The 27,687-nt window shown below is 42.6% G+C and overlaps 1 protein-coding gene across 1 annotated transcript in view; it reads right to left on the minus strand.

Annotated features, from left to right (window-relative positions):
• The window catches only part of LOC129811698 (E3 ubiquitin-protein ligase pellino homolog 2-like), a 47,163-nt gene extending 20,465 nt beyond the window's left edge, over positions 1 to 26,698 (minus strand). Inside the window, exons 1-2 of the mRNA XM_055863215.1 lie at positions 26,350 to 26,698; positions 4,867 to 4,996 (exon numbers count right to left, since the gene is read on the minus strand). Of these exons, the coding sequence (XP_055719190.1) occupies positions 4,867 to 4,996; positions 26,350 to 26,426 (207 nt within the window). The 5' untranslated portion in view covers positions 26,427 to 26,698. The remainder of the gene's footprint in view (positions 1 to 4,866; positions 4,997 to 26,349) is intronic.
• Between the last annotated feature and the right edge of the window lie 989 nt (positions 26,699 to 27,687).

Raw genomic sequence — 27,687 nt, forward strand, 5'->3', positions numbered from 1 at the left:
GGTCTAAACCGTTTGTTAGGGAACACCCAAAGGAACACAAACACACCCAGACAGACACCTGTAATTGAGATCAAGTGGGCAGATTAGGGAGCAGAGGCAGGATTTGAATAGGAGTCTGGTAGTGATCGTGGGAGCTCCTCATTATCTGTCATGAGCACCAGCGTGTGCACAGACACGTGAGCCCTACTCAGGCAGAGCGCTTTCTCAACGTGTTCACATGGACCTACTACAGAGTGCGAGGAGGGAGATTTGGTGTAGTGTCTGAGAGAACAGAGGGAACACATTCCTGCTGAGCAAGAGAAAGCGTCGGTGGACAAGTACACACTTGGAAATCCACATGTAACAGTTACCCTCTGAATGGATATCTCACATCTCTGCTTTCAAATAGAACCCTCAGTGCTGGCTCTACGACATTAGGTATAGATGAGGTAAAGAGATGAATCGAATCGATCAAAACAATGGGAATGCCATGGCAACACCACTGACGCACCCCCCATGCGGGAAAGATTCAAAATCTCCTTATTGCCTACCAACAAAATGTGCCTATATTTATGTGCATTTCATACCCTCCTGGGGGTAATAAGAGAATAATGCTTGTATGGATGTCAAACCAATACGTCAGTAACCAATCAACTGCATTACACTTAAAAATAGGCTTCAAGTAACACCATCGATTTCTATAGTGCATTCGGAAAGTATTCAGACCCCTTGACTTTGTCCACATTGTCACGTTACAGCCTTATTCTAAAATGGATTAAATTGCTTTTTCCCCCCGTCAATCACCACAAAATACCCCATAATGACAAAGCGAAAACAGGTTGATTTTTTTGCAAAAGAATACAAATAAAAACAGAAATGCCTTACTTACAGACCCTTTGCTATGAGACTCGAAATTGAGCTCATGTGCATCCTGTTCCCATTGATCATCCTTGAGATGTTTCTACAACTTGATTGGAGTCCACATGTGGACATGATTTGGAAAAGCACACCTGTCTACATAAAGGTCCCACAGTTAACAGTGCATGTCAGAGCAAACACCAAGCCATGAGGTCGAAGGAATTGTCCGTAGAGCTCCGAGACAGGATTGTGTCGAGGCACAGATCTGGGGAAGGGTACCAAAAAATGTCTGCATCATTGAAGGTCCCCAAGAACACAGTGGCATACATCATTCTTAAACCGAAGTTTGGAACCACCAAGACTCTTCCTAGAGCTGGTCGCCTGCCAAACTGAGCAATCGGGGAAGAAGGGCCATGGTCAGAGAGGTGATCAAGAACTCGACGGTCACTGACAGAGCTCCAGAGTTCCTTTGTGGAGATGCAAGAACCTTCCAGAAGGACAACCATCTCTGCAGCACTCCACCAATCAGGCATTTAAGGTAGTGGCAAGATGGAAGCCACTCCTCAGTAAAAAAGCACATGACAGCCCACTTGGCGTTTGCCAATAGGCACCTAAAGGATTCTCTGGTCTAATGAAACCAAGATTGAACTCATTGTCCTGAATGCCAAATGTCATGTCTGGAGGAAACCTGGCACCATCCCTATGGTAAAGCATGGTGGTGGTAGCATCATACTGTGGGGATGTTATTCAGCGGCAGGGACTGGGAGACTAGTCAGGATCAAGGGAAAGATGAGTGGAGTAAAGTACAGAGAGATCTTTGATGAAAACCTGCTCCAGAGTGCTCCGGACCTCAGACTGGGTCAAAGGTTCACCTTCCAACAGGATAATTGACCCTAAGCACACAGCCAAGACAACACAGGAGTGGCTTTGGGACAAGTCTCTGAATGTCCTTGAGTGGCCCGGCCAGAGCCCGGATTTGAACCTGATCAAACATCTCTGGAGAGACCTGAAAATAGCTGTGCAGCGACGCTCCCCATCCAACCTGACAGAGCTTAAGAGGATCTGCAGAGAAGAACGGGAGAAACTCCCCAAATACAGGTGTGCCAAGCTTGTAGCGTCACACCCATGAAGACTTGAGGCTGTAATCACTGCCAAAGGTGCTTCAACAAAGTACTGAGTAAAAGTTCTGAATACTCATGGAAATGTGATTTTGTTATTATTTTTTATATATGTTTATATATATACGACCTCCCGGGTGGCGCAGTGGTCTAGGGCACTGCATCGCAGTGCTAGCTGCGCCACCAGAGTCTCTGGGTTCGCGCCCAGGCTGGGTTGGGTTCGCGCCCAGGCTCTGTCGCAGCCGGCCGCAACCGGGAGGTCCGTGGGGCGACGCACAATTGGCATAGCGTCGTCCGGGTTAGGGAGGGTTTGGCCGGTAGGGATATCCTTGTCTCAGTATGTAAAATGTAATAGAATGTATGCACTCTACTGTAAGTCGCTCTGGATAAGAGCGTCTGCTAAATGACTAAAATGTAAATGTAATATGTTAGCAAAATTTCAATAACTATGTTTTTTGCTTTGTCATTGTATTGTGTGTAGATTGATGGGGAAAGAAACAATTTAATACATTTTTGAATAAACCTGTAACATAACAAAATGTGGAAAAAGTAAAAGGGGTCTGAACTTTCTGAATGTACTGTATATGGCTAGCTACAGTATGTTACAAGCTTATACAAACAGTAGTTAGCATTTAGCAGACATTTATTCTAACCCCGAAAAGGACCATTTCTAAATATTATGCTGCGAAAACAGCCAAATACACTACATGACCAAAAGTACGTGGACAACTGCTTGTCGAACATTCCATTCCAAAATCTTGGCCATTAAAATGGAGTTGGTCCCCTTTGCTGCTATAATAGGTTCCACTCTTCTGGGAAGGCTTTCCACTAGGTGTTGGAACATTGTTGCGGGGACTTGCTTCCATTCAGCCACATGAGCATTAGTGGGGTCGGGACCTGATGTTGGGCAATTAGGCCAGGCTCGCAGTTGGCGTTCCAATTCATCCCAAAGGTGTTCAAATAGGGTTGTGGTCAGGACTCTGTGCCATCTCGACAAACCATTTCTGTATGAATCTCGCTCTGTGCACGGGGGCATTGTCATGCTGAAACAGGAGGGGGCCTTTCCCAAACTATTCCCATAAAGTCTGACGCACAGAATCGTCTACAATGTCTGCTGTAGCATTAGGATTTCCCTTCACTGTAACTAAGGGGCCTAGCCCGAACCATGAAAAACAGCCCCAGACCATTATTCCTCCTCTACCAAACTTTACAGTTAGCACTAGGCATTGCGGGAGGTGGTGAAGCATGATTCCTCACTCCAGAGAACTCGTTTCCACTGAGTCCAATGGCGGCGATGTTTACAACACTCCAGTCAACCATTGGTATTGTGCATGGTGATCTCTGGCTTGTATGCGGCTGCTCAGCCATGGAAACCCATTTCATGAAGCTCACGTCACGACAAAAAGTTATTGTGCTGATGTTGCTTCCAGAGGCATTTTGGAACTCAGTAGTGAGTGTTGTAACCGAGGACAGACGATTTGTACACGCTCTGTGAGCTTGTGTGCCCTACCATTTCGCAGCTGAGCCCTTGTTGGTCCTAGTTATTTCCACTTCACAATAACAGTAAATACAGTTGACCAGGGCAGCTCTAGCAGGGCAGAAATTTGACAAACTGACTTGTTGGAAAGGTGGCATCCTATGACAGTTGAAAGTCACAGAGCTCTTCAGTAAGGACATTCTACTGCCAATGTTTGTCTATGGAGATTGCATGGCCGTGTGCTCGATGTTATACACCTGTCAGCAATGGGTGTGGCTGAAAAAGCTGAATCCACTCATTTGAAGGGATGTCCACATACTTTTGCATATATAGTGTATATCCAAATCGGATTTTAATAACCACACATTGTGGGCCTGTTTGAACTCAAAACTCATGACGGATGACGAATATCAGATTTTTTTGGGGTGAGCCAATGACAGTGTCCTTGTTCTTCCACCCATGGTCTGCGTTCCATTGATCTCTTTACCGCATGTAGGACTATGGTGAATTAAATCACTGACAACAGTGGTAGGCTACTAAAGGCAGAATCTCAAAATGAGGTTCCCTTTCTTGCCTGCCTCAGAAGGAACAGCTATTTTCATCAATGTGTGTACAGCTGTGAGGGGAAGGTCAGCCAACTGCAACAACATCCTCCTCACTTCACCCCACTAAACCAAGTTTAAAAGTTTAACCCTGATACCAGGGTGGCAGAGGGAATGGGAGGTGAAGGTGCAGGGGGGTTAATAAAGCTCCATCATTATATAACAGGCTGTACATGACCTCTTACATAAACCTACACATACTGGTGTGTGTCGTGAAACAGCAGACAGAGCAGGGCCCAGTACAGTTCACTGAACAGTCAGAGATGATACAGCCTTTATCAGCTAGCTCCTAAGCTCTTCTCACTGGGAGAAGAGGTTATCAGACTCAGTCAGGCTACAGGGTGGGAGACTGACACAGACTGAAGGGCCTTAAGCCAGAAGGCCCAAATACAAAAAAGGAGAAGTGCTTTGAAACATGTGCTTCTAAAAACTGCAGACGTCAGCAGCAGGCACTCTAGCTTGTTTAGCTGACTGCTAGGATACCAAATGTAGGAATGCAAGAGGACAGACATGTTGTACTGGACTGGGCAGTTTTCTGGCAGACACCACACATAGCAAAGCTAGGTCTGGCTGCAGCTTTTGTGTAGTAAATGTCAGAGCCATCAATAGAGCAACAATTTTTCTTGACTGGGATTTCAAGTTAGATACATGAAAAAAGTGTTAAAAAGTCAAATGAGTCAAATTCAGTGTTGGTGCTCACTGTTGTGTCAATTGTTGGTCATTCTATCAATTTGCTAAGAAGGGTAATAACATATTCATGAGAACTCAGTCTTCATCCACCAATTACTTAGATTGTGCATGAATATGTGAGTAGGCTAGGTTCCTGCCTTACCTTGCTGGCTTGTGGCGTGTTGAGGATATGGACGGTGCTGGGTTTAACACCGTTGGCTTTGCTTCTCTTGTACAGGGCAAAGCGGCTTTTCCTTCTTCCCCGGTCTCCGTTTGGGAGGGAGCCATTGTACCTATCAGAGAAATGGGGAGAAAGAATGTGAGAGTTTCTAACATTTCAGGAAAAGTTCATTCATTCCCCCAAAGGGTAGATAAAGATATTCTTCCAAGAGAGAAAAGGTCTCTGAAAAAGAATGTTACAGAATATGCTTGTCTAAGTGAATGCATGAATAATAATGTGTGTTCCTAGGGTTTTGGAGCAGGGCCATTTGTATCCACTTTCATTCATCCACATAGATCACATTCATTGTATTAGTTATCTAAGCGTCACCTTGGATTATAGCTGGGTTATTACATAAAGCACTTTAAAATGCTCCCCCTCCGTCTGTCAGCTAGCCACACCGCAGCTGTTGCTCTGCACTAGTCTGTAGAAGAGCAGAGTTTAAGATGTGTGTCAGGTCTCCTTTACAGGACTATCCAGACCAGACTGGGGAGGCTCTCTGACTCACATGATGGTTCAGCAGCATAATACCTCTACCGCATTAGTCACACTAACTTGGAGCCTGAACTGGCTGACTCAATTAAAAATACACAGGACAACATGGCCTCATCATAACTTCTCTATTTAGTGTGTGGTTAACATTTCTATCTTGGTGCACCCTTGTGATGCCCAGTCTCTCAGTCTGCTGTTACTACGGGCCTGGTCTGCCTGGTGAATGGAGGTGCCTCTTCCAGAACAGACCAATACTCTACATCCACCAGCTGGCCCCTACAGCTGGGAAACCCCATGCTCTCCTCCCATCCAACACACAGGCCTTCTGTTCTGTCATCCACCCCCCACACAATAAGAGAGTTCAGGTTGACATTTTGACTGATTACAGTATTTCAGAATCAATTATATTAATTGAATAAAAATCCACCAACCTTTCCTTTTATTAGTGATTGGGCTAAACAACCAACCACTACACTGTAATCCCCAAAGCCCTCGTTACTGCAACGACTACCACCTCCTCCCCATCCTCCTCCTCCTCCTCCTCCTCCTCCTCCTCCTCCCTCCCCTGGCCACCTGTCCCCACAGCCAGCCAGCCTGGGAAACACATGGTCTCAGTCAGAACAGGGCTGAGAGCTGGTCTGCTAGACACAACCCACTCACAGGGGAATATTGTAGCTCTGCCATCGCTGACTGACTGCACACGAGTGCGATCAATATGATATGAAACAAGTCATGACCGCTGCGATCAGTCCACAATAAAGCAGGATCAATTCCACTCTTCTGTTAGCCTTCAGCAGCCACCCATTCACAGCTGTTATTGTCAGCGGTAACAGTCAATGCCATCTCTCTTGCTCGATGACACTGGGCCATGACATCTCTACCTTTCCAGTAAAGCCATTTGGCGTTGGATAGGAAGACTGGACATAATGATGGATAATGGACTGGCATTTAAGGACAGGAAGTGAAGTGTGCAATGTCACCTGGAGGCCTCTTCATCATTGCATTAGCCGGGACAGCCTTTTAAATCTGTGCTCTAGCTTATTGTAATCCCTTTGCCTTTTGACCTGGGCCAGAGTGGGCATTTTTAGCCTCTTGATACTTAGAAGGGATTAGAATGGAGGCTCTGAGCATCACCTGTACTCCAGCCCTGCCACCATACACAAGAAAGAGCCACCAGCAGTCCCCTAGTCATCGACTTAGTGACAGCACAGCGTTAACCACAGCGTTAACCTAGTATGAGAAATGTGTTAAAGCGATAGTCCTGGCTATGACCCCATGACTGCTCCTAGGGTCATGTGAAGATGGCACAGTGGGTTATTATGGGTCAGAGGGGCTTAAGGTAGGGCAAAATGTTTTTTTTATATGTTTGTGTGACATTCCAGATGCCTGTATCGCAAGAAATCCCGTTTTCTATGGTAGTTTGTCGTTATGTCTTTTTGGTTGTCTCTTTCTGTGCTGTGTGCTCCTTCCCATTTACACTAGAGATCTGTATATAATGGCAAGATGCTCATGTCTACACACTAACAATGGGAGTCATTGTCTCAAAGGCAAGCTTAGGTCCAAAATTAGCCCATAGAAACGCATGGGGCTTATTTTGCATAGATTTTAGCGAGTGAAACCTCATGCTTCGACTCTTCCCCTATAGTTTACACACACACACCCCAAGCCGCTCCACCTGCCACTCACAACAACAAAAATGAGGGATCCTCTCTAACAAGTGGTTTCAACTCACTATGTGCATTTCAGGTTTGGTCCACAGAGACCCATTTGACTGTAATAGAGAAGATCACCTTTCTAACCATACCCTTTCATGTCTCAACTACTCAAAATGTACACAGAACAGACACTACTAAAACGAGAGTATCAATGAACATTGATTCTGGGAAATGAATGTTCAGTTTGTCGCACGCGGCATTGCAGTACCCAGTACCAATAGCAGCATTTTAACCAAAGACTTATATTAGCTGTCTAGTCTTTATAAATGTGCAATAAGCATAAAACAATTATTTTGGGAATTGGAGAGAAATGAGGTAGGTCACTTGATTTCAACATTAACAAAAGTGGACAGGCTAACATGCTGTTCACGAAGTTGGAGACACAGAAAACTGTTCATAAACTGACATTCAAGTGTTCAACTTCATTCATCTCCAGCACCACCCCAACATGTGAAAATGATGCGTTTCTATGTTTTGTAGTAAAAATAAAAAATAAAAATAAAAGGGGGGGGGTGTTTCCAATGACAATCATTTTATGATGTCGGCCTATTGTGAGTAGGCATTGCCTACTAATTGGTTGAGGATGACATCGGAAGCACTTACCTTTGTGTGTTTCCAATGATGTCATCAATCAAACATTGGTGAGTTTCTATGTCACATATGTTGATGTAGGGGTGGTGCTGGAGATGAATATGAAGTTGTAATTTAACAACATTTCCCTATAACAATTCAACTGTTCTGCCTTGTTAGCTAGAAAATAGATCCAAGTTGGCTAAACTTGAAACTTAAAGATTAGCTGGCTACTCACTAGCACGTGGGCTTGTGTGATTGTTTATGAGACCGGTGTTCATTTTCTACAGCCCAAGGTCTGCTACAAGAAGCTAGACATTATTAGTGAATGTGCATTATGCATGGCTCTGATTCAATCTGGAACTAAACATTGCATTTTCAAAAGACAGATTTGAAAGCCAGATCATTGATTGCAAAAAAATGCAGGCTAAACTATTTAATTATTAGCTGGTATTATGGTTGTGGAAGACTTATAACTAGCCTAGGTATACTTTCACAACCCTGAATTCATTGCTGACTGTTTGAAATGTAGTGATTTTGACCTTAAAAGAAAAGAAATTTGTACAACAAAGAGAAAACATAAAATAAATCGAGATATTGCCCAGCTCTAGGTTAAGGTCTTCAGAACCAGTCCAAAATGTGACAATAGCAGCATTTCTGATTCATCATCTATAATGTAATCCTCGGTAATGTTATCTACAGTTAGTCACCCTACTCCAGTCTTAGTGTTTGGAGGTCTGTGCTCCACCTACCCGGAGATGTCCCCATCAAATACAATCTTCCCTCACAGAATCGTTCTTCAGAGGAGACTTGCACAATCAATAGGTTCAATCCCACAAGCACAATGAATGGACAAAGAGGACTGTGGAGAGGCAGAGGCTGTATCCTGATCAATCCCCCCTTTCATTTCCTAAACCCACTCACCCAGCCTGCCCACTCACTGCCCAGTGCCAGTGCTGCCAGCCAAAGCCGGTGCAAACACTAACGCCACCACTGGGTTAAGACTTAAGACAAACCAGGGTGAAAATTGCAATTCAAATAGGACTATGCTCTCCAGTCAAATTACATCTCATGAAGATGTAACTTTGGATCAAAATTTAGACTATAACAGAAAGGATAAGCCCACAAATTGTATTTTTTTTAAATGGCAGGCGTCTTATCCCTACTATAGCCTACAACAACACACTGATTCAGAACAGTCCTGACTGAAAATGTGTATGTGTTGTGTATGGGGGGTGTGGGAAGGATTTGATACCATGATCAAAACAGTCACACTTGCGACCGTTTGACTTGGCAGTGAGACATACATTTTTAATTGGTCGTAAGGGTGCCAGTGAAAACAATGCACCTGGTCACGTTATAATTATTTTATTACCATGATTTATTCAAACAGTAATGTGCAATTGAGCAAAAATAAAGCAACTTTTTAAAGAAGCAACAGCACGGGAATGCCCGTGTGTGTGCGTGTCAGAACGTGCCTTTATGAGGGAGGTTTTGGAAAGCCTCCGGGCCAGTCAATCATCCCAGTCAGTGGGCAGAGAGAAAAAACAAAATATTGCAATAATGCTATTTTTAATCTAGGCTATATAATTGATTGTAAAAAACTATTAAAAAATGGATGCTTATTTATCACATGCTCTCTGCACAGATATAGCCTACAGACAAACTGTCAGGCAGAGAGAGCGCTCAGCTCTTAAAAAGCTGGTTGTTACGTGGAGCGAAGAGTGACAGCGGTAACTGTAGGAAAGATGTTCCAAGTTATAACTACCACTAAATGCTAAGGCAAGAATGGGTAACCAAATATTTAAAAACTTTAAAGTCTTGGTTAAGTATTTGTGATGTGCAATTCAGTCATCATGGAATGGTATACCTTGAAAATCAGACATTTCCTTTAAGCTCTTTGGTCCTTGAAAAGTCATTGAAGTTATGGTAGCCAATTTAGAAGTTCTACTGCGCTAATATTGCCTTCAGAAAATTCATACCGTGACTTATTCCACATGTGGCCGAACGGCTCGATCTTGTGTAGCAACATTTGCATTTTTTTTTTTATATTGGATAAAAGTAGAGACTGGGAGCTAGAAAAATGTTTATCATACAGTACAGTTGAAGAACAATGGGAAAGTAATTATGCTTTGAAAGTTGATAAACTTGTAACCCCACCTTTGAGAAAACGGCCCTTGAATGTTTTGGTACACCTACTGGAAAGCTCTTCTTGGTCTACACCCATTCAGCATCGTTTACACCATCTTAAGCTTTAGCCCCACCCATCTCTTTAAGGATTCACATGCGAGGCCATGTGCTAAACAGTGAGTACAACCAAAGATTTAGACTAAAAGCTAGTTTATACTATGTTTATCGACATGTCTGTATACAGTTGTCGCAGTGACATCATGATTTATTTTTTGTCGTTTTGAAAAGTATAAACAAAAACAGGCTGCATGACAACAGCTTGATGGGTCCAAAATAGCATAACTGGTGTATTTTAACACCAATTTAGTATATGTCAATCAAGCAAACCAGGCTAAAAGCAACTTTCAAAAAAATGAAAATAAAAGAGGTTTGTTTCTAGCTTGTTAGCTAGCTAGCCAGTTCAGGGCTCCCAAGATGCGCAGCGATCTAAGGCACTGCATCTCAGTGCCTAAGGCGTCACTACAGACCCTGGTTGGATTCCAGGCTGTATCACAACCGGCCGTTATTGGGTGTCCCATAGGGCAGCGCACAATTGGCCCAGCGTCGTCCGGGTTTGGCCGGGGTAGGCTGTCATTGTAAATGACTTGTTTAGTTAAATAAAACATAATTACTATATCATATAGCTGATAACGCCTTAACTTTAGCTAAATTGTATTCATTATTACAGAACAATAAACTCGCGACAAGATAATGGCGAGCTAATGACAGAAAATAGCTTATGGTTGTGAGTGTGACAAAATAAAAGCAGGGCATTCTACCAGAGAATTGTATAACTTGGACACTGTCTCGTTGGCCTAATGTTATATCCTAATTTGACTTTGGTGCAGGTCATGTTGTTCTTCATATTAACGTCTCTGGTAAACACACACTATATTAAATCAAATCTAAAGTTAATTTGTCACATGGACAGGATACAAAAGGTGTAAACTGGTTACTTGCATAGTGAGTCTTTTTTTGACATGTAGCTAAACAATTAACCAAAATCCCAACTCATAACATTACCACCCTGCATGAATCTACAGACAGCTAAAGCTAACCAAACAGCTAGGTTCAATGTTAGATAGCTAACATTAGGCTATAACTAGCAATGCAAATGGCTGAGATGCAAATATTACTACACAGATCATACACATTACGTTAGCTAGCGAGCCAGCCAGCTAATGTTCGCAGTATACTAACTTGCACGGAACAAGTTTCACCAAATTAGAAACATGTAATATATGAAAATGTAGCTAGCTACACTCTTACCCATATACATGGATGATCGCTTCTCCCTCTGTGTCACGGATGCCATGTTTGCCCTTAGTTTGAAGATGTATAAAACACCTGTCTCCTGATTACGACAGCCTTCTGTTTTATCTTTTTCAACTTCCTCCACATTTGGAGAGAATGCCAAGCGCATGCAACGCTGTCGTTAAGGCAAAGGGTGGCTACTTTGAAGAATTTCAAATATGAAATGTATTGTGATTTGACTATTTTGGTTACTACATGAATCCATATGTGTTATTTCATAGTTTTGATGTGTTCACTATTATTCCACAATGTAGAAAATAGTACAAATAAAAGAAAAACCCTGGAATGAGTAGGTGTCCAAACTTTTGACTGGTACTGTATGTAAATGAGATATTTATGTATTTAATTTAATAAATTTGCTAACATTTTAAAAACAACGTTCACTTTGTCATTATGGGGTATTGTGTGTAGACGGAAAAAATAAAAGTAATCCATTTTGAAATCAGGCTGTAACACAAAATGTGGAATAAGTCAAAGGGTAAGAATACTTTAAGGCACTAATTATTCTGTGATTTCATTTCTGATCCGTTTATGAGACGTAGGCGCTTCCATTTGTTTCCCGGCGTTTCAATTTAATGATGTTGCGCTAGTCTGTTGCTCATAATAACCGCACATGGTTTAACCGCAAGACATCTAAATGTTGGTTCAACTTGGTTTTCCATTCAAAGTGTCCAATTACAAAGTGTCCCATTACAAAAGGGAACCCGCTTTTTTGGTCGCTTTCTCATTTTAAAATATAATACAGCAACACATCTCAAATGGCGAGGCTGACAACCTTACACATGGACAGACTTCATTAGTGTGTTTGTGTCGGGAGCATGCTGTCTATTTAGCCAGGCAATACCCACATTATTCTGACATATTTTAGAATGTAATAATAATGTGAATGTCAATGCATAATGACAATAGGTAGGCCTAGTCAAAAAAGGTATTTGACGTGCCAATGTCTGTATGTACCCTGTATAGGCTAATTGCTACACACTCATCATTTGATTTCCTGTCAGATCTTGTCCCGGGCCAGTATATACTTTAATTAACTACTTGGTCACAATCCCGGATCCGGGAGCACCCCCATCAGTAAAAAAGCTGACTAGCATAGCCTAGCATAACGTCACAAGTAAATACTAGCATCTAAATATTATTAAATCACAAGTCCAAGACACCAGATGAAAGATACACATCTTGTGAATCCAGCCATCATTTCTGATTTTTAAAATGTTTTACAGGGAAGACACAATATGTAAATCTATTAGCTAACCACGATAGCAAAAGACACAACTTTTTTTCCCCACAATTTTTTCCCTGCATAGGTAGCTATCACAATTTCGACCAAATAAAGATATAAATAGCCACTAACCAATAAACAACTTAATGCAAGTAGCTTTCAGTTGGCACTGGCCCAGTGTGCCCCTGGCAAATTTACCTGAATGTGGAGCCCTGCTTTGTGCGGTGCACAACTATGTGTAGCCATTAGCCATGCTTTGTGTAGGCTAACCGTTTTCAGGTAGATGGAAAGACAATAAAAATGTAACTACAAAGTAGCCTGCGCCTTCTTGGCAGAATCAGGATTATTTGCATCAATCCAGTGGCCATTTATTTTGAAACTCCATCCTAAGTGCACTACAGAAACACCGCTGGCCAAACAACTGCCTGGCGTTTACCTGAATTAAAGGCTAACTACAACAACAAAAATTCAATTTCTCAGATTTTTCCCAGATCTCAAAATGGTCCCCTGATGTAGTTACATTTTATGTAACTAGGCAAGTCAGTTAAGAACAAATTCTTATTTACATTGACAGCCTACCCCGGCCGACCCTAATGACGCTGGGCCAATTGTGCGCCGCCCTGTGGGAGATGTGGGTACGCAGACCGACGAGTCTCTGCGGCCCCTCATGAGTTCAGATGTTTTGTGGCCCACACCTCTGCTATAGAGGATTTTGCAGAAAAAAAAACAGAAAAAAACTAATGTAACTTTGACATCCGTAATAAATACATTTTGCACATTATTTTAAGTATATTTTCTTTGCTGTTACAGTAAATCTATCCTAATTAAAGAACACAAAGGCATGCTAATTTAAAAATGTGGCAAGTCATTCTTAGCCGGGTTCTAAATGGAATAAAGGCATATTATGGGACAGAGGCCAGGTCATGATCAATTATTATATTAATTTAAAAGATTGTGCGACCAAATTATGTGCTGGTGCTACCAACCTTTTCAGTGCCGCCAGTGGAAAAGGTTAGTGTAGAACCCTGGGTCCAGGGGACACAGGCCACACATAAACATTTTAAATGTAAAATGCTTTTAACAGATGCTCTATACATGAAATTCACAAAAGCACCAAACACCAGAGAAATGACTGATGTATTATTTCGTTCTCTCTCCATAAATGTTTAATAACACCTTACAATGAAAGCACTGCAAGGCCACACTTCTCTTCCAGATTGTTTTTTGTTGTTGTTGAAATAAAGTCTAGGTGGTTGTGCCTGAAGCACAATGAAATGTTGCCCAAGGAGGATAGCTACTAAGCACTGCTGAATGAAAGTAACATCTACAATGGTAAAGACAGGCAGACCATTAATAATCAATGTCCCACCAAAACAGGCTCGGAAACTCATCACTAAGATAAGAAAAATTCAGATTAAAGTGCTTTTCTTAGCCCCATGGGGGGTATTACTACACCATCAGTGTTTTAGGAGCTAATACATGGACACACACACACACACATCACATCTATGGCACATAGCTACATGAGAATTTCAACAAAAGCTGTGTAGTGAAGGCATACTTACTGTATAGCATGCAATTTTGTAAAATGTTAGAAACATGTCTACTGATGTTTTGGATTTTCCGAAAATGGGTCAATGGGAGATGTTTATTGAATTAAGGAGTTTTAAATTCCCTAAACGGCATTTTTATCGAAAATGAGAGAACATACTTTATAACTTTCATTATGTGAGTAGTCCTGTCAGTTCACCTGGCAAACAATGGATGCTGTGTGAGAATTCTACAAAACTGCAGTAAACCAATCTGTTTTCACTAAATGTCAATGTGGTCCTCAAAATACATAAATCATTTGAAAACAATGTGGCAGTTGTTACCCATGTCTGAAAATCCCAATACTGTCTGTTATGATATTTAGGCGTTATACAGCCCAAATGTAAAGCAAGTGCCGTGCTAAGAACGTTCAAATCTGTGGGACATCTCTTTTTGTGAAACCCGCAAAAATCAGTGTGTTCAGATTTGCTCTTTGCGATGGGTATTCTTCAACATAGAGTAAGATTGATGTGACATTGTATTGCCAGGTATGGCGTCAAATCAGCCTCTAAAGTCCATTGAGGATGAGGTGACACTGTTGAGAAAGATTAAACATCAGTGAGCAAGCAAACACTGAGACGAGCGCACAGAGGATGGGTCCCGTGAGCGCACGCGGAATGTGGTCGAGTGAGCAGATGGTCGCGCAAGCGCAAATACAACATCCCCACATGGATTTCTCTTCTCACAACAAAAAAATCTTGCAACTGCAATAGTTGTATTATTATGCTTCGATCACACCCGGCAGTGTCATCACATTTTGGTACACCAGAATTACATTAATTTCCAATGAAACCCTGCGTTTGCCTTGCAGAATTGCGTTGCAGAGGCAGTTGCAGTGTGGTGCACATGTTGGATTTATCGAACATATGAGTCAAATTGTATGCGTAGCCGGCTTGACAGAAATGGTAGCAGAAGGTGAATTTTGAACTTTTGTTGCGTACATATCCAGATGATGCTGCGTACTATCTCGCGCAAGAACATTGCATTTAACTTCACAGTTCCATTCCACGTCATGCTGTTCATATGAATAATTCATTAATAATTGACCAGTTTCTGGAAGTTTTAATCCGGGAAAAGGGAGTGGTTTAGGGCGATAAATCTCAGTAACCAGGTTCCCGCCATTGAACCCTAGCTGGCACGCAATCTGTCATACTAAAGAAGTTTTGAAGTTCTGATCACCTTTGTTAGAATAGCTAATGGTAAATTGTAGACCACAATGTTTACCAAGAGACTTTTAATGTCTATTTTTCATAGATGTCTATTTACCACCACAAACCGATGCTGGCACAAAGACCGCAGTCAACAAGATGTGTAAGGCCATAAGCAAACAAGAAAAAGTTCACCCAGATGCGGTGCTTCTAGTGGCTGGGGATTTTAATGCAGGGAAACAGAAATCAGTTTAACCAGCATGTCTCCTATGCAACTAGAAAAAAAAAAAACACTAGATCACCTCTACGCTTCAGAGACGCATACAAAGCTCTCTCGCCATCCATTTGGCAAATCTGATCATAACTCCTTCTTAACAAGCAAAAACTCAAAACAGGGAGTAACAGTAATGTGCTCAACACGGAAATGGTCCGATGAAGTGGATGCTAAGCTACAGGACTGTTTCGCTAGCACAGATTGGAATATGTTCCGGGACTCATCTGATGGCATTGAGTTTACGACATTGGTCACTGGCTTCATCAATAAATGCATCGATGACGTAGTCCCCACAGTGACCGTACGTACATATCCTAACCAGAAGCCATGGATTACAGGCAACATCCGCACTGAGCGAAAGGCTAGAGCTGCCGCTTTCTAGGAGCGGGACACAAATCCGGATGCTAATAAGAAATCCCGCAAAGCCCTCCAACGAACCATCCTACAAGCAAAGTGTCAATATAGAACTAACATCAAATCCTACTACATCATCTCTAACGCTCGTCGGATGTGGCTGGGCTTGGAAACAGTCACAGATTACAAAGAGAAACCCAAACCACGAGCTGCCCAGTGATGCGGGCCTACCAGTCAAGCTAAATGCCTTCTATGCATGAGAGCACCAGCTGTTCCGGACAACTGTGTGATCAAGCTCTCCGTAGCCGATGTCAGTAAGACTTTTAAAACAGGTTAACATTCAGACGGATTACCAGGAAGCATACTTCGAGCATGCGCCGAAAAGCTAGCAAGTGTCTACTACCCACATGTTTAAAGCAGACCACCATAGTCCCCATGCCCAAGAACGCGAACGTAACCCGTCTAAATGACTGCTTTGAAAGGCTAGTCACTGCTCACATCAACACCATCATCCCAGACACCCTGGATCCACTAAAATTCACATACCACCCCAACAGATCCACAGATGACGCAATCCACACTGCCCTTTACCAAATGGACAAAAGGAGCGTCTACTTGAGAATGCTGTTCATCGACTACAGCTCGACTACACCTCAATAAGCGCATTAACGACGTCGTCCCCACACTGACCGTACCAGGTTCCGAAATTAACACCTGCAAAGCACCAAATGCGGGTAGATTTTGGCGAGTAAATCTCAGAAGGCTATCCGCCACACTGGCGGGCAAATGTTAATACCAAAATAGTCATGTAATAAAATATCTGTCATGATGGCTCGAAGGAAATTACTCATGTTTGCCAGCCACAGACCGTCTCATAGTGCTCCTAGTTTCACGGCACTGTTTACCATTCGGGACATCAGCTACTCAACATCGCTCACTTGCCACGGGTCTGCTGCTAGCTACCGTTCATTAAATAGCTGTTGTGGCGACATTTACCTGGAGTAAGCAAACCTTTGAAACAAAAACCCACCGACGAAAAAGAGGATGAATCACATAAAAAAAAGAAAGTAGTGAGAAATGGAGGTTTGGAGATGAAGGAGTTTCAAGAGGCTGGCTACAGTATGATGCTGAGGCTGTAGTGATGAGTTGTTCTGTATGTCGCCAGTATGGCAAAATTAAAAGCAGAAACAACTCATTTGTCATCAGAAATAAAACGATGAAGCTGGATAACATTCGTGACCATGAACACAGCAAGTTTCACTCGGAGCCTCTCCTCTTGATACCTTCTGTGACAGTGCTAATGGCAATGTCAGAGCAGACTAGCACGAAGATGAAGATACTGTTAAGGACTGTACATGCCATTGGCAAGAAGGCGAGACCACTTTCTGACTTGGAGTGGATGTGCCAGTAAGTGAAAATTTTGTTACTCTTGTTGCTAGACTAGTACTTTTGTAGCTAGTTTTTTAAAGTCTATTTAGCAGACGTGGTCCAGTATTGTAGGTTATTTCTCAGCTCTTGATAAGCTTTGGTTCACCTCAAAATAGTGTATAAATACCATAAAGTGATAGGCCTACTGATGCTGACATGGATCTCCGTGCTTTGTCCCGGGCTCAATGTGAAACTTGCTGTGTTCATGGTCACGATTGTTCTCCAGCTTCATCTTTTTATTTCTGACATGGATCTCCACGCTTTCCTATGGCTCTGTAACATTCTATTTTAATGTTTTTCTCCAGATGCTGTTTACATATTAAAGCATTGTGACACAATTGACTTTACCAGCCTTATAGTGTTGATCCTGAAGAAAACAAAGGGTAGAAGGCTAATTTAGCACAACCAACTGCCAGCTATATTAGATAACATGATTGTATATTTAATTATTATTGAATTAATTTGATGTTTGATTTTTGCAGTTTGGATGAAAGAGAGGAATCGCTGTGGGCTCAACAAATAGAAATGAGAAGCAGGCCAAAGAGCTTATGCCCCATATCACAGAGGTGGAGAGAAACAATATCAGAGAGAATCTGAAAAACACCAAATCTCTCTCCACAGACAGTTCTGTGAAAGAGGAGGAGTTAATTTATGGCAGATTCTGTCACAAGGGCAAGATCGAGTCGAAGTTTGTTGGCATCAAGTCGGTGGAGAAGGCAGACGCGGCACACATAAGCAACTCCATCAGTGCCATCATGGAGGGAGTGTGTGATGAGTGGGGGAGCAAGTCGGTCGCTCTGGGAACAGATGGAGCTGCTGTGATGACCGGAGCCAAGAATGGTGTGGTCAGCCGGCTGAAGGGGGACAGGGCCTACATCGTCAGCATCCACTGTATGGCACACTGCCTTGAACTGACCTTTTCTGATGCCATCCGGTCCAACGTGATGTTTCAGAAAGTAGAAGACCTCCTCAGTGGGCTCTACACCTTCTACCACACCAGTCCACTGAACAGGGCAAACCTGGTAAACAGCTTCCAGGCTCTTGGGCACACACCACTGGTGCCCACCAGAATTGGCGGGACCCGATGGGTAGGACAGCTATTATGTGCACTGGACCACTTCCTGCGAGGTTATCAGGGGCTTGTCCAGCACCTGGAACAGGTAGTGACTCTAGATTGCCATGCTAAGTACTCAAAGTCATCAATATGTAATGTCCAGTAAATAATAACAAACACGGTTACGATTGGTAACATCATGTTTCAATGCTTTATGCACTGATAAAATGTGTCATATCTAATAGAGTTTTTGGAAAGCAATTAATTGTCTGTTTGTATGTCTTTGTTCTTTATGTATTTCAGATTCAATCTGCTAATGCCCAAAATGTCAGAGGTGTCCAGCAGGCCAAGGCCAGGAAATACTCCAGTACTGCGAGGGAGGCTGTTGTTATCCGTTTCTGTGGCTTCCTGCATGACACACTAACACACCTGAGCAACCAGTCTGCCGAGGGCCACCATCACCATGGCAGAAGCCCACAGCTCCTCAACACAGGCAGTACTTAAAAAGTACAAAACTAGGTATGTTTATTTAAGCTGCAATAAGAAATACTAACTTAAAAGAATCAAGAGAAAGAAATACATCAATAAGAGAGGGAGAGAGTGAATGAGTGTGTTGTAAAGGGAAATTCTGAAAGGATGGTAAAATTAGCCTTTTATCAGAGATGGGCCCATGATGGCCACAATTGCCAACAGATGAGAGAATTTCATTGAACAGAGGTGACAGCAAGACCCTCGTCACCTCACAGGACAAAACGCTTGACGGGCTAGTCGAGAGTATGAGTGTTACGGGTCCTGTGTGCCACCAAGCTGGTCAGCTTCACCAACTGGCCAGAGCCAGGAGATGCAGCAGGTTACTTAATGTTGTATTACAGGGCAGTTAGGTTAGGCTCAGGTTCATCATCATATTTTTATAGTTTGAGGATTAAAACTGCATGATGCTTGTTGTAATGTATACAGTTATTCTATAGACACTGAAAAGGAAACCCTGGTGGACCACTACAAGCCTGTCGAGACCTCTGACATCCATGTTGAAAGGATCCCTGACCAGTGGACTGTCCTGAAGGTGCTGATGTACTAAGAGCCCCAGTCCCTGCAGAAGATGTCCTGGTTCCATGTCAACAGGAGCCATCAGCAGTCCTGCCCCGATTTCCGGCATTGGTTGACTTGGTCCTGTTCTTCCCAGCCTCCACAGATGAATGTGAAAGAAGGTTTTAATACCATGAAACGGATAAAAACCGATTGGCGGTCCAACCTAAGGTCTGATACACTGTCAGATCTCCTTATGGTCCAGCAGTCCTCTCCAGAGATCAGGGAGTATGGTCTGATAAAAACTGTGACACTGTGGCACCAGGACTCTGTCAGGAGCAGGAGGCCAGACTTCATGGACCGTGCAGAGGGTGATTGCGGTAGAGAGTGAGGAGTCTGATGAGGTTTAAGTTTATTAAGCATCTGATAGGTTTACAAAACCTAATTTACTATTATGTTTGATCCGTAAGTACATTTAATAGCAAATACTTCAGTAGAATTTTGAGTTGAAGACTTCTTCAGTTGTATTCAGGCTGGGAAATTAAATCTAGCCACAGCCAAAATTAACCAGCATCTGATAAGTCTCTATTATACCTGTATTTTTTCAGGGTATTTCTACTCAAAGTAAAGGATTTGTAGACCTGCTTCCCCTTCGTATCAGGAGAGCACCAGTTCTGTCCACTGCACTTCTCATAATTCTATCTTACCATTGTTGTTGCCCTGTTGACTTCCATGTACGCTTATTCATTGTATCTGATATGTTTTGTTTATTTCATTGTGTGCCCACTGTTTGGCATTTCTTCACTATGTATAGGACTTTTGGTCAACTACAGTTGTTTTTAAAATGTGCTCTACAAATAAACTTGATTTGATTAACCATTGATCAATATAATAAAATCATTTTGTTTCAAAATTTGCTCTGGCCTCTAAGTTTGTAATCAACATAATACCTCATGATCTCAATGAAACGTACTGAAATTAATGTATATGTGACACAAAAAGGAAATTTATTATTTTGGCTGGTAAAAAATATGATTAACTGGTGGATTTTTTAATTTACCAGTCCCCTTGGCAGGTGAGCATTTTTTTTTTCCGTACATTTCCCAACCAGAAGCCATGGACTACAGGCAAACATCCTCACCAAGCTAAAGGCTAGAGCTGCCGCTTTCAAAGAGTGGGACACTAATCGAAGAAATCCCGCTATGCACTCAGACAAACCATCAAACAGGCAAAGCATCAATACAGGACTAAGATTGAATCCTACTACACCGGCTCTGACGCTCGTCGAGAATGCGGCAGGGCTTTAAAAATATTACTACAAAGGGAAACCCAACCACGAGCTGTCCAGTGACGCGAGCCTACCAGACGAGCAAAATTACTTCATTGCTCGCATCGAGGTAACATTGAAGCATGCATGAGAGCACCAGCTGTCCTGGATGACGGTGTGATCGCGCTCTCCGTAGCCGATGTGAGCAAGACCTTTAAACTGGTCAACATTCACAAAGCCACGGGGCCAGACCGATTACCAGGATGTGTACTCAAAGCATGCACAGACCAACTGGCAAGTGTCTTCACTGACATTTTCAACCTCTCCCTGTCGGAGTCTGTAATACCTATATGTTTCAAACAGACCACCATAGTCCCTGTGCCCAAGAAAGCGAAGGTAACCTGCCTGAATGATTACCGCCCTGTCAGTAGCCATGAAGTGCTATGAAAGGCTGGTCATGGCTCACTTCAACACCACCATGCCAGAAACCTCAGACCCACTACAATTTGCATACCGTCCCAACAGATCCACAGACGAGGCAATCTCAATCGCACTCCACACTGCCCGTTCCAACCTGGACAAAAGGAACAGCTACAGTGGCTTGCAAAAGTATTCACCCCACTTGGCATTTTTTCTATTTTATTGCCTTATAACCTGGAATTAAAATGTATCATTTGATTTACACATGCCTACCACTTTGAAGATGCAAAATATTTTTTTAAATCGTGAAACAAACAAGAAAAAAAACTGAAAACTTGAGCGCGCATAACTATTCACCCCCCTAAAGTCAATACTTTGTAGAGCCACCTTTTGCAGCAATTACAGCTGCAAGTCTCCTGGGGTGTCTCTATAAGCTTGGCACATCTAGCCACTGGGATTCTTGCCCATTCTTCAAAACTGCTCCAGCTCCAAGTTGGATGGGTTCCGCTGGTGTACAGCAATCTTTAAGTCATACCACAGATTCTCAATTGGATTGAGGTCTGGGCTTTGACTAGGCCATTCCATTACATTTAAAAGTTTCCCCTTAAACCACTCGAGTGTTGTTTTAGCAGTATGCTTAGGGTTATTGTCCTGCTAGAAGGTGAACCTCCATCCCAGTCTCAAATCTCTGGAAGACTGAAACAGGTTTCCCTCAAGAATTTCCCTGTATTTAGCACTATCCATCATTCCTTCAATTCTGACCAGTTTCCCAGTTTTTTCTGGACACTCTTTCGTAAAGCCCAGCTCTGTGGAGTGTATGGCTTAAAGGGGTCCTATGGACAGATACTCCAATCTCCACTGTGGAGCTTTGCAGCTCATTCAGGGTTATCTTTGGTCTCTTTGTTGCCCCTCTGATTAACGCCCTCTTTTGGCAGGTTTGTTGTGGTGCCATATTCTTTCCATGTTTTAATAATGGATTTAATAGTGCTCCGTGGGATGTTCAAAGTTTTAGATATTTTTTTTATAACCCAACCCTGATCTGTACAGCTCCAAAACTTTGTCCCTGACCTGTTTGGAGAGCTCCTTGCCACTTGCTTGGTGGTGACCCTTGCTTAGTGGTGTTGCAGACTCTGGGGCCTTTCAGAACAGGTGTATATATACTGAGATCATGTGACAGATCATGTGACACTTAGATTGCACACAGGTGGACTAACTAATTATGTGACTTCTGAAGGTAATTGGATGTACCAGATCTTATTTAGGAGATTCATAGCAAAGGGGGTGAATGCATATGCACGCACCACTTTTCCATATCTTTATTTATTTCACTTCACCAATTTGGATTATTTCGTGTATGTCCATTACATGAAATCAATTTAAAATTACAGGTTGTAATGCAACAAAATAGGAAAAACACCAAGGGGGATGAATACTTTTGCAAGGACCTGTATGTGAGAATGCTGTTCATTGACTACAACTCAGCGATCAACATCAGTGCCCACAAAGCTCATCACTAAGGACCCTGGGACTAAACACCTCCCTCTGCAACTAGATCCTGGTTTCCTGACGGGCCGCTCCCAGGTGGTAATGGCAGGCAGCAACAAATTTGTCACGCTGATCCTCAACACTGGGGCCCCTCAAGGGTGTGTGCTTAGTCCCCTCCTGTACTCACAGTTCACCCGATTGCATGGACAAGCACGACTCAAACACCATCATTTAGTTTGCTGAATGATCACCAACAACAATGAGACAGCCTATAGGGAGGTCAGACACCTTACAGTGTGGTGCCAGGACAACAACCTCTCCCTCAATGTGAGCAAGACAAAGGAGATGATCGTGGACTATAGGAAACGGAGGTCCAAACAGGCCCCCCATTCACATTGACGGTGCTGAAGTGGAGCAGGTCGAGAGTCAAGTTCCTTGGTGTCCACATCACAAACGAACTGTCATGGTTCAAACACACCAAGACAGTCATGAAGAGGGCACGGCAACACCTTTTCCCCCTCAGGAGACTGAAAATATTTGGCATGGATCCCCAGATCCTCACCACCTGGTATGGCAACTGCTCGGCATCTGACCATATGGGTCCCAAAAAATTGGCAAAGACTCCAGTCACCCAAGTCATAGACTGTTCTCTCTGCCACCGCACGGCAAGCGGAGCGCCAAATCTAGGACCAAAAGGCTCCTTAACTTCACTAGGGTAGGGGGCAGCATTCGGAATTTTGGATGAAAAGCGTGCCCAAATTAAACTGCCTGCTACTCAGGCCCAGAAGATAGGATATGCATGTAATTAGTAGATGTGGATAGAAAACACTCTAAAGTTTCCAAAACTGTTAAAATAATGTCTGTGAGTATAACAGAACTGATATGGCAGGCGAAAACCCGAGGAAAATCCAACCAGGAAGTACTATTATTTTGAAAGGCTGTTTTTCCATTGAAGGCCTATCCACCATACAAAGACTTAGGACCCAGTTCACGAGCTCTGTGGCTTCCTCTGCATGTGGCCAGTCTTCAGGCATTGTTTCAGGCTTTTACTCTAAAAAATGAGGGAGATACAGCACTTTCAATCAGTGGCCATTGGAAATTTCCATTCATCAGCCATGCGCCTGATTGGGAACGCACCTTTCTTGTTTCTCCTTTCCTATTGACGAAGCTTTTGTCCGGTTGAAATATTATTGATTATTTATGACAAAAGCAACTGGAGGATTGATGTTAAACATAGTTTGGCATGTTTCTACTAACTTTTATTGTACTTTTTAAAAACTTTTTAAAAACTTTTCGTCTGGACGCCTTAAGCATTTGGATTACGGGACAAAACGCGAACAAAAAGGAGGTATTTGGTCATAAAGAGGGACATTATCGAACAAAACAAACATTTGTCTAGCATGGAGACCTGGGAGTGCCACCAGATGAAGATCCTCAAAGGTAAGTGATTAATTTTAAGGCTATTTCTGACTTTTGTGACACTCTCCTTGGCTGGAAAATGGCTGTATGGGTTTCTGTGGCTAGGTGCTGACCTAACAATCGCAAAGTGTGCTTTCTCCGTAAAGCCTTTTTGAAATCTGACACAGCGGTTGCATTAAGGAGAAGTTTATCTTTATTCGTATGTTTAACACTTGTGTCATTTAACAATGTTTATGATGAGTATTTCTGTAATTTGATGTGGCTCTCTGCACTGTCACCGGATGTTTGTTTGAGACAATGCATTTCTGACCATAACGCGCCAATGTAAACTGAGATTTTTGGATATAAATATGAACTTTATCAAACAAAACATACATGTATTGTGTACCATGAAGTCCTATGAGTGCCATCTGATGAAGATCATCAAAGGTTAGGGATCAATTTTATCTCCATTTCTGCTTTTTGTGACTCCTCTCTTTGGCTGGAAAAATGGCTGTATGGTTTTCTGTGACTAGGTGCTGACCTAACATAATCGCATGGTGTGCTTTCGCAGTAAAGCATTTTTGAAATCGGACACTGTGGTTGGAGTTACAAGAAGTTTATCTTTAAAAATGGTGGATAATACTTGTATGTTTGAGGAATTTTAATTATGGGATTTCTGTTGTTTTGAATTTGGCGCCCTGCAATTTCACTGGCTGTTGTTGAGGTGGGACGCTAGCGTCCCACTTGTACCAGAGACGTTATCAGCTTCTACACCTAAGCCATAAGACTGCTGAACAATTAATCAAATGGCCACCCGGACTATTTACATTGACCCCCCTTTGTTTTCACACTGTTGCTCACTGTTTATTAATGATGCATTGTCACTTTACAAATTACTTCGACTAACCTGTACCCCCGCACATTGACTCGGGAACTGGTACCCCCTGTATATAGCCTCGTTATTGTTATGTAATTTTCTTGTGTTATTTTATTATAATTATTTTCACTAGTTTATTTAGTAAATATTTCCTTAACTCTATTTATTGAAATGCATTGTTGGTTAAGGACTTAAGGACTAAACCCTGGGATTAAACACCTCCCTCTGCAATTGGATCCTGGACTTTGACAGGCCACCCGCAGGTGGCGAGGGTAGGCAACAACACATCCGCCACGCTGACCCTCAACACAGTGGCCCCTCAGGAGTAAGTGCTTAGCCCCCTCCTGTACGCCCAGTTCACCCACGACTGTGTGGCCACACCATCATTAAGTTTGCTGATGACACGACAGTGGTAGGCCTGATCACCAATGACGTTAAGACAGCCTACAAGGAAGAGGTCAGAGACCTGGCAGTGTGGTGCCAGGACAACAACCTCTCCCTCAATGTCAGCAAGACAAAAGGAGCTGATCATGGACTACAGGAAACGGAGGGCCGCGCATGCCCCTATTCAAATCAACAGGGCTGTAGAGGAGACGGTCAAGAACTTAAAGTTCATCAATTTCCACATCACTAAGGACCAATCATTGTCCAAACACACCAACACGTGAAGAGGGCACAACATCACTTCTTCCCCCTCAGGAGGATGAAAAAAAATTGGCATTGGCCCTCAGATACTCTACAGCTGCACCATTGAGAGAATCTTGACTGGCTGTATCACTGCTTGGTATAGCAACTGCTCTGCATCCGACTGCAAGGCACTACAGCGGGTAGTGTGTACAGCCCAGTACATCATCGGGACCGAGCTCCCTGTCATCCAGGACCTCTATACCAGGCGGTGTCAGAGGAAGGCCCTAACAATTGTCAAAGACTCTAGCCACCCAAGTCACAGTCTGTACTCTCTGCGATCACCCAGCATGCAGTACCAGAGTGCTAAGTCTGGGACCAAAAGACTCCTAAACAGCTTCCACCCCAAAGCTATAAGACTGCTTTACAGTTATTAAACAGCTACATGGACTTTCTGCTATTCGCCACCTACCTACATGTACATAGTTAGTACTTCAAGCAATCACCTAACCAAACCTACATGTACATATCACCTTAAATCACCCCAACTACCTTATTTTATTGTGTTACTATTTTCTTACCAATTAGTTAATTTTCTTACTTTTTAACTGCATTGTTGGCACTCTGGTACTGCATGCTGCATGCTGGGTGATCGCAGAGAGTACAGACTGTGACTTGGGCTCGTAAAGCGTTTCGAGGTAAAGTCCACACTTTTCGTATTCATCACATGTGACAAATACAAGTTGATTTGAATTAGTTTAATATACAATTATTAGTGTGCATGTAAGTTAAACGTTATGTCGACAGCTAAATCGAAGTCAAGCATGAATATTTATTCACAGAAAAAATATTTAACTCCAGCCCGTGTTTTCTGTGCAGGAAAAAAGTTCTGGCGTTCACAACCATAGCTTCGACTTTTTCACCTAGCCTACAAAATGTTAGCTAGCTATACTTGTTGACTTTAGAAAATACACAAGCCTTTCTCCAACTTACCCTAATACTACCAGCTCCCCGTATTTTATTGGGTCTTTAGTCGGGCCGCAGTGTTCCTCCTGGTTTGGCGAAAACATTAGTCTTTTTCTTGCTTCGATGGACAGCAGGCGCCCCTCAATCTCAATGCACTCGCCCAAATTCAAAAGATCATAGGAAATTCACTTCAAAGAGTGTAAGCAGCTGCCATTTCACACAATAGCACGTCGTATACGTCTTTACAACCATATATAGCCGTCTTCTTTTTTTTTTATTAATCGAATATAATTACTTTTGTGTTAGACATGTTACAAGCAAGTCGTAATTAAAACAACTTGCCAGTTCAATCCGCTCTAAAAGCGGATGCATAAACACCCAGGCACAGGGGTGGACCATACCATTCAGCAGTCCTTTACTTTAAACAGGGGGGACCTTTAGACACATTCCTCGCAACCATTTTTTTGGACCCATTTGTTTACACAACACTTTATCGATGTAAGCTGATATAGGTATTTGATAATTTATTTTTCATAATTTGATTTCTATAATACATTTTTGTCAAATAAATACGACAAATTAGAACAGACGTCCCTTGTTCGATATCTCACATGGGCATGGCTAGAATGAGGCGGCACCTTCTCTTATGTAAACAAAGAGTACAATCTGGCTATTCTTAAAGGGATCATAGCTTTCACATTTCACACTGCCACATTCATATCATTTTGAAAGAACAGAACATTTGAAACTCACACGTCCTTAGGCCTATTTTTCTCATTTTCAGACCATAACAGCGTAGACTTAGATGAGACCTGTCCTATTATGGGCAGGGGGTCCAAGACGATTCCTATGTTAATATAGTTTGCAGAGCCCACCTGTGAATTATGATTCTTTAGGCTGTCCATAAGGTGAGTATCCCAAAAACGCATCAATTTATGCCGGGATTTCTTCTTATGTGGACAGAAGTAGGTGGCGGTGCATATGACTATGGCTAAACATATTGCCTGATTATCAGAATGCAGCATAAAACTAAGCAGTCGAAATTATATCCTCTCTCGGTTTTGTGTTGAGAGCAAGTGATGCAAATGTAAATACTGTGGACTGCTGTGACTAACTAGAATGAGGGGCGACAAGGGTCGAATTAGACCATTCTCTATTTGGTCAAAGAAAAGTCAGCAGTTCTACCTCAAGTGAATAACACAGCAACTGCCGTTAGACACAATGCTGCAATCTGGTGACAATAATGGAGGAGCTGGGGAAAAGTTCCCTTTCAATATAAGTTAGTCTACCTCCAGGAGTGAATATCTCTGACCTACACCTTCCAGCTTCTAGCCTCACTTTAGTGTGATTCACTGTAACCCAGTG

This window comes from Salvelinus fontinalis, chromosome 15 (genome assembly GCF_029448725.1).
Source record: "Salvelinus fontinalis isolate EN_2023a chromosome 15, ASM2944872v1, whole genome shotgun sequence".
NCBI classification, from domain to species: Eukaryota; Metazoa; Chordata; class Actinopteri; order Salmoniformes; family Salmonidae; genus Salvelinus; species Salvelinus fontinalis.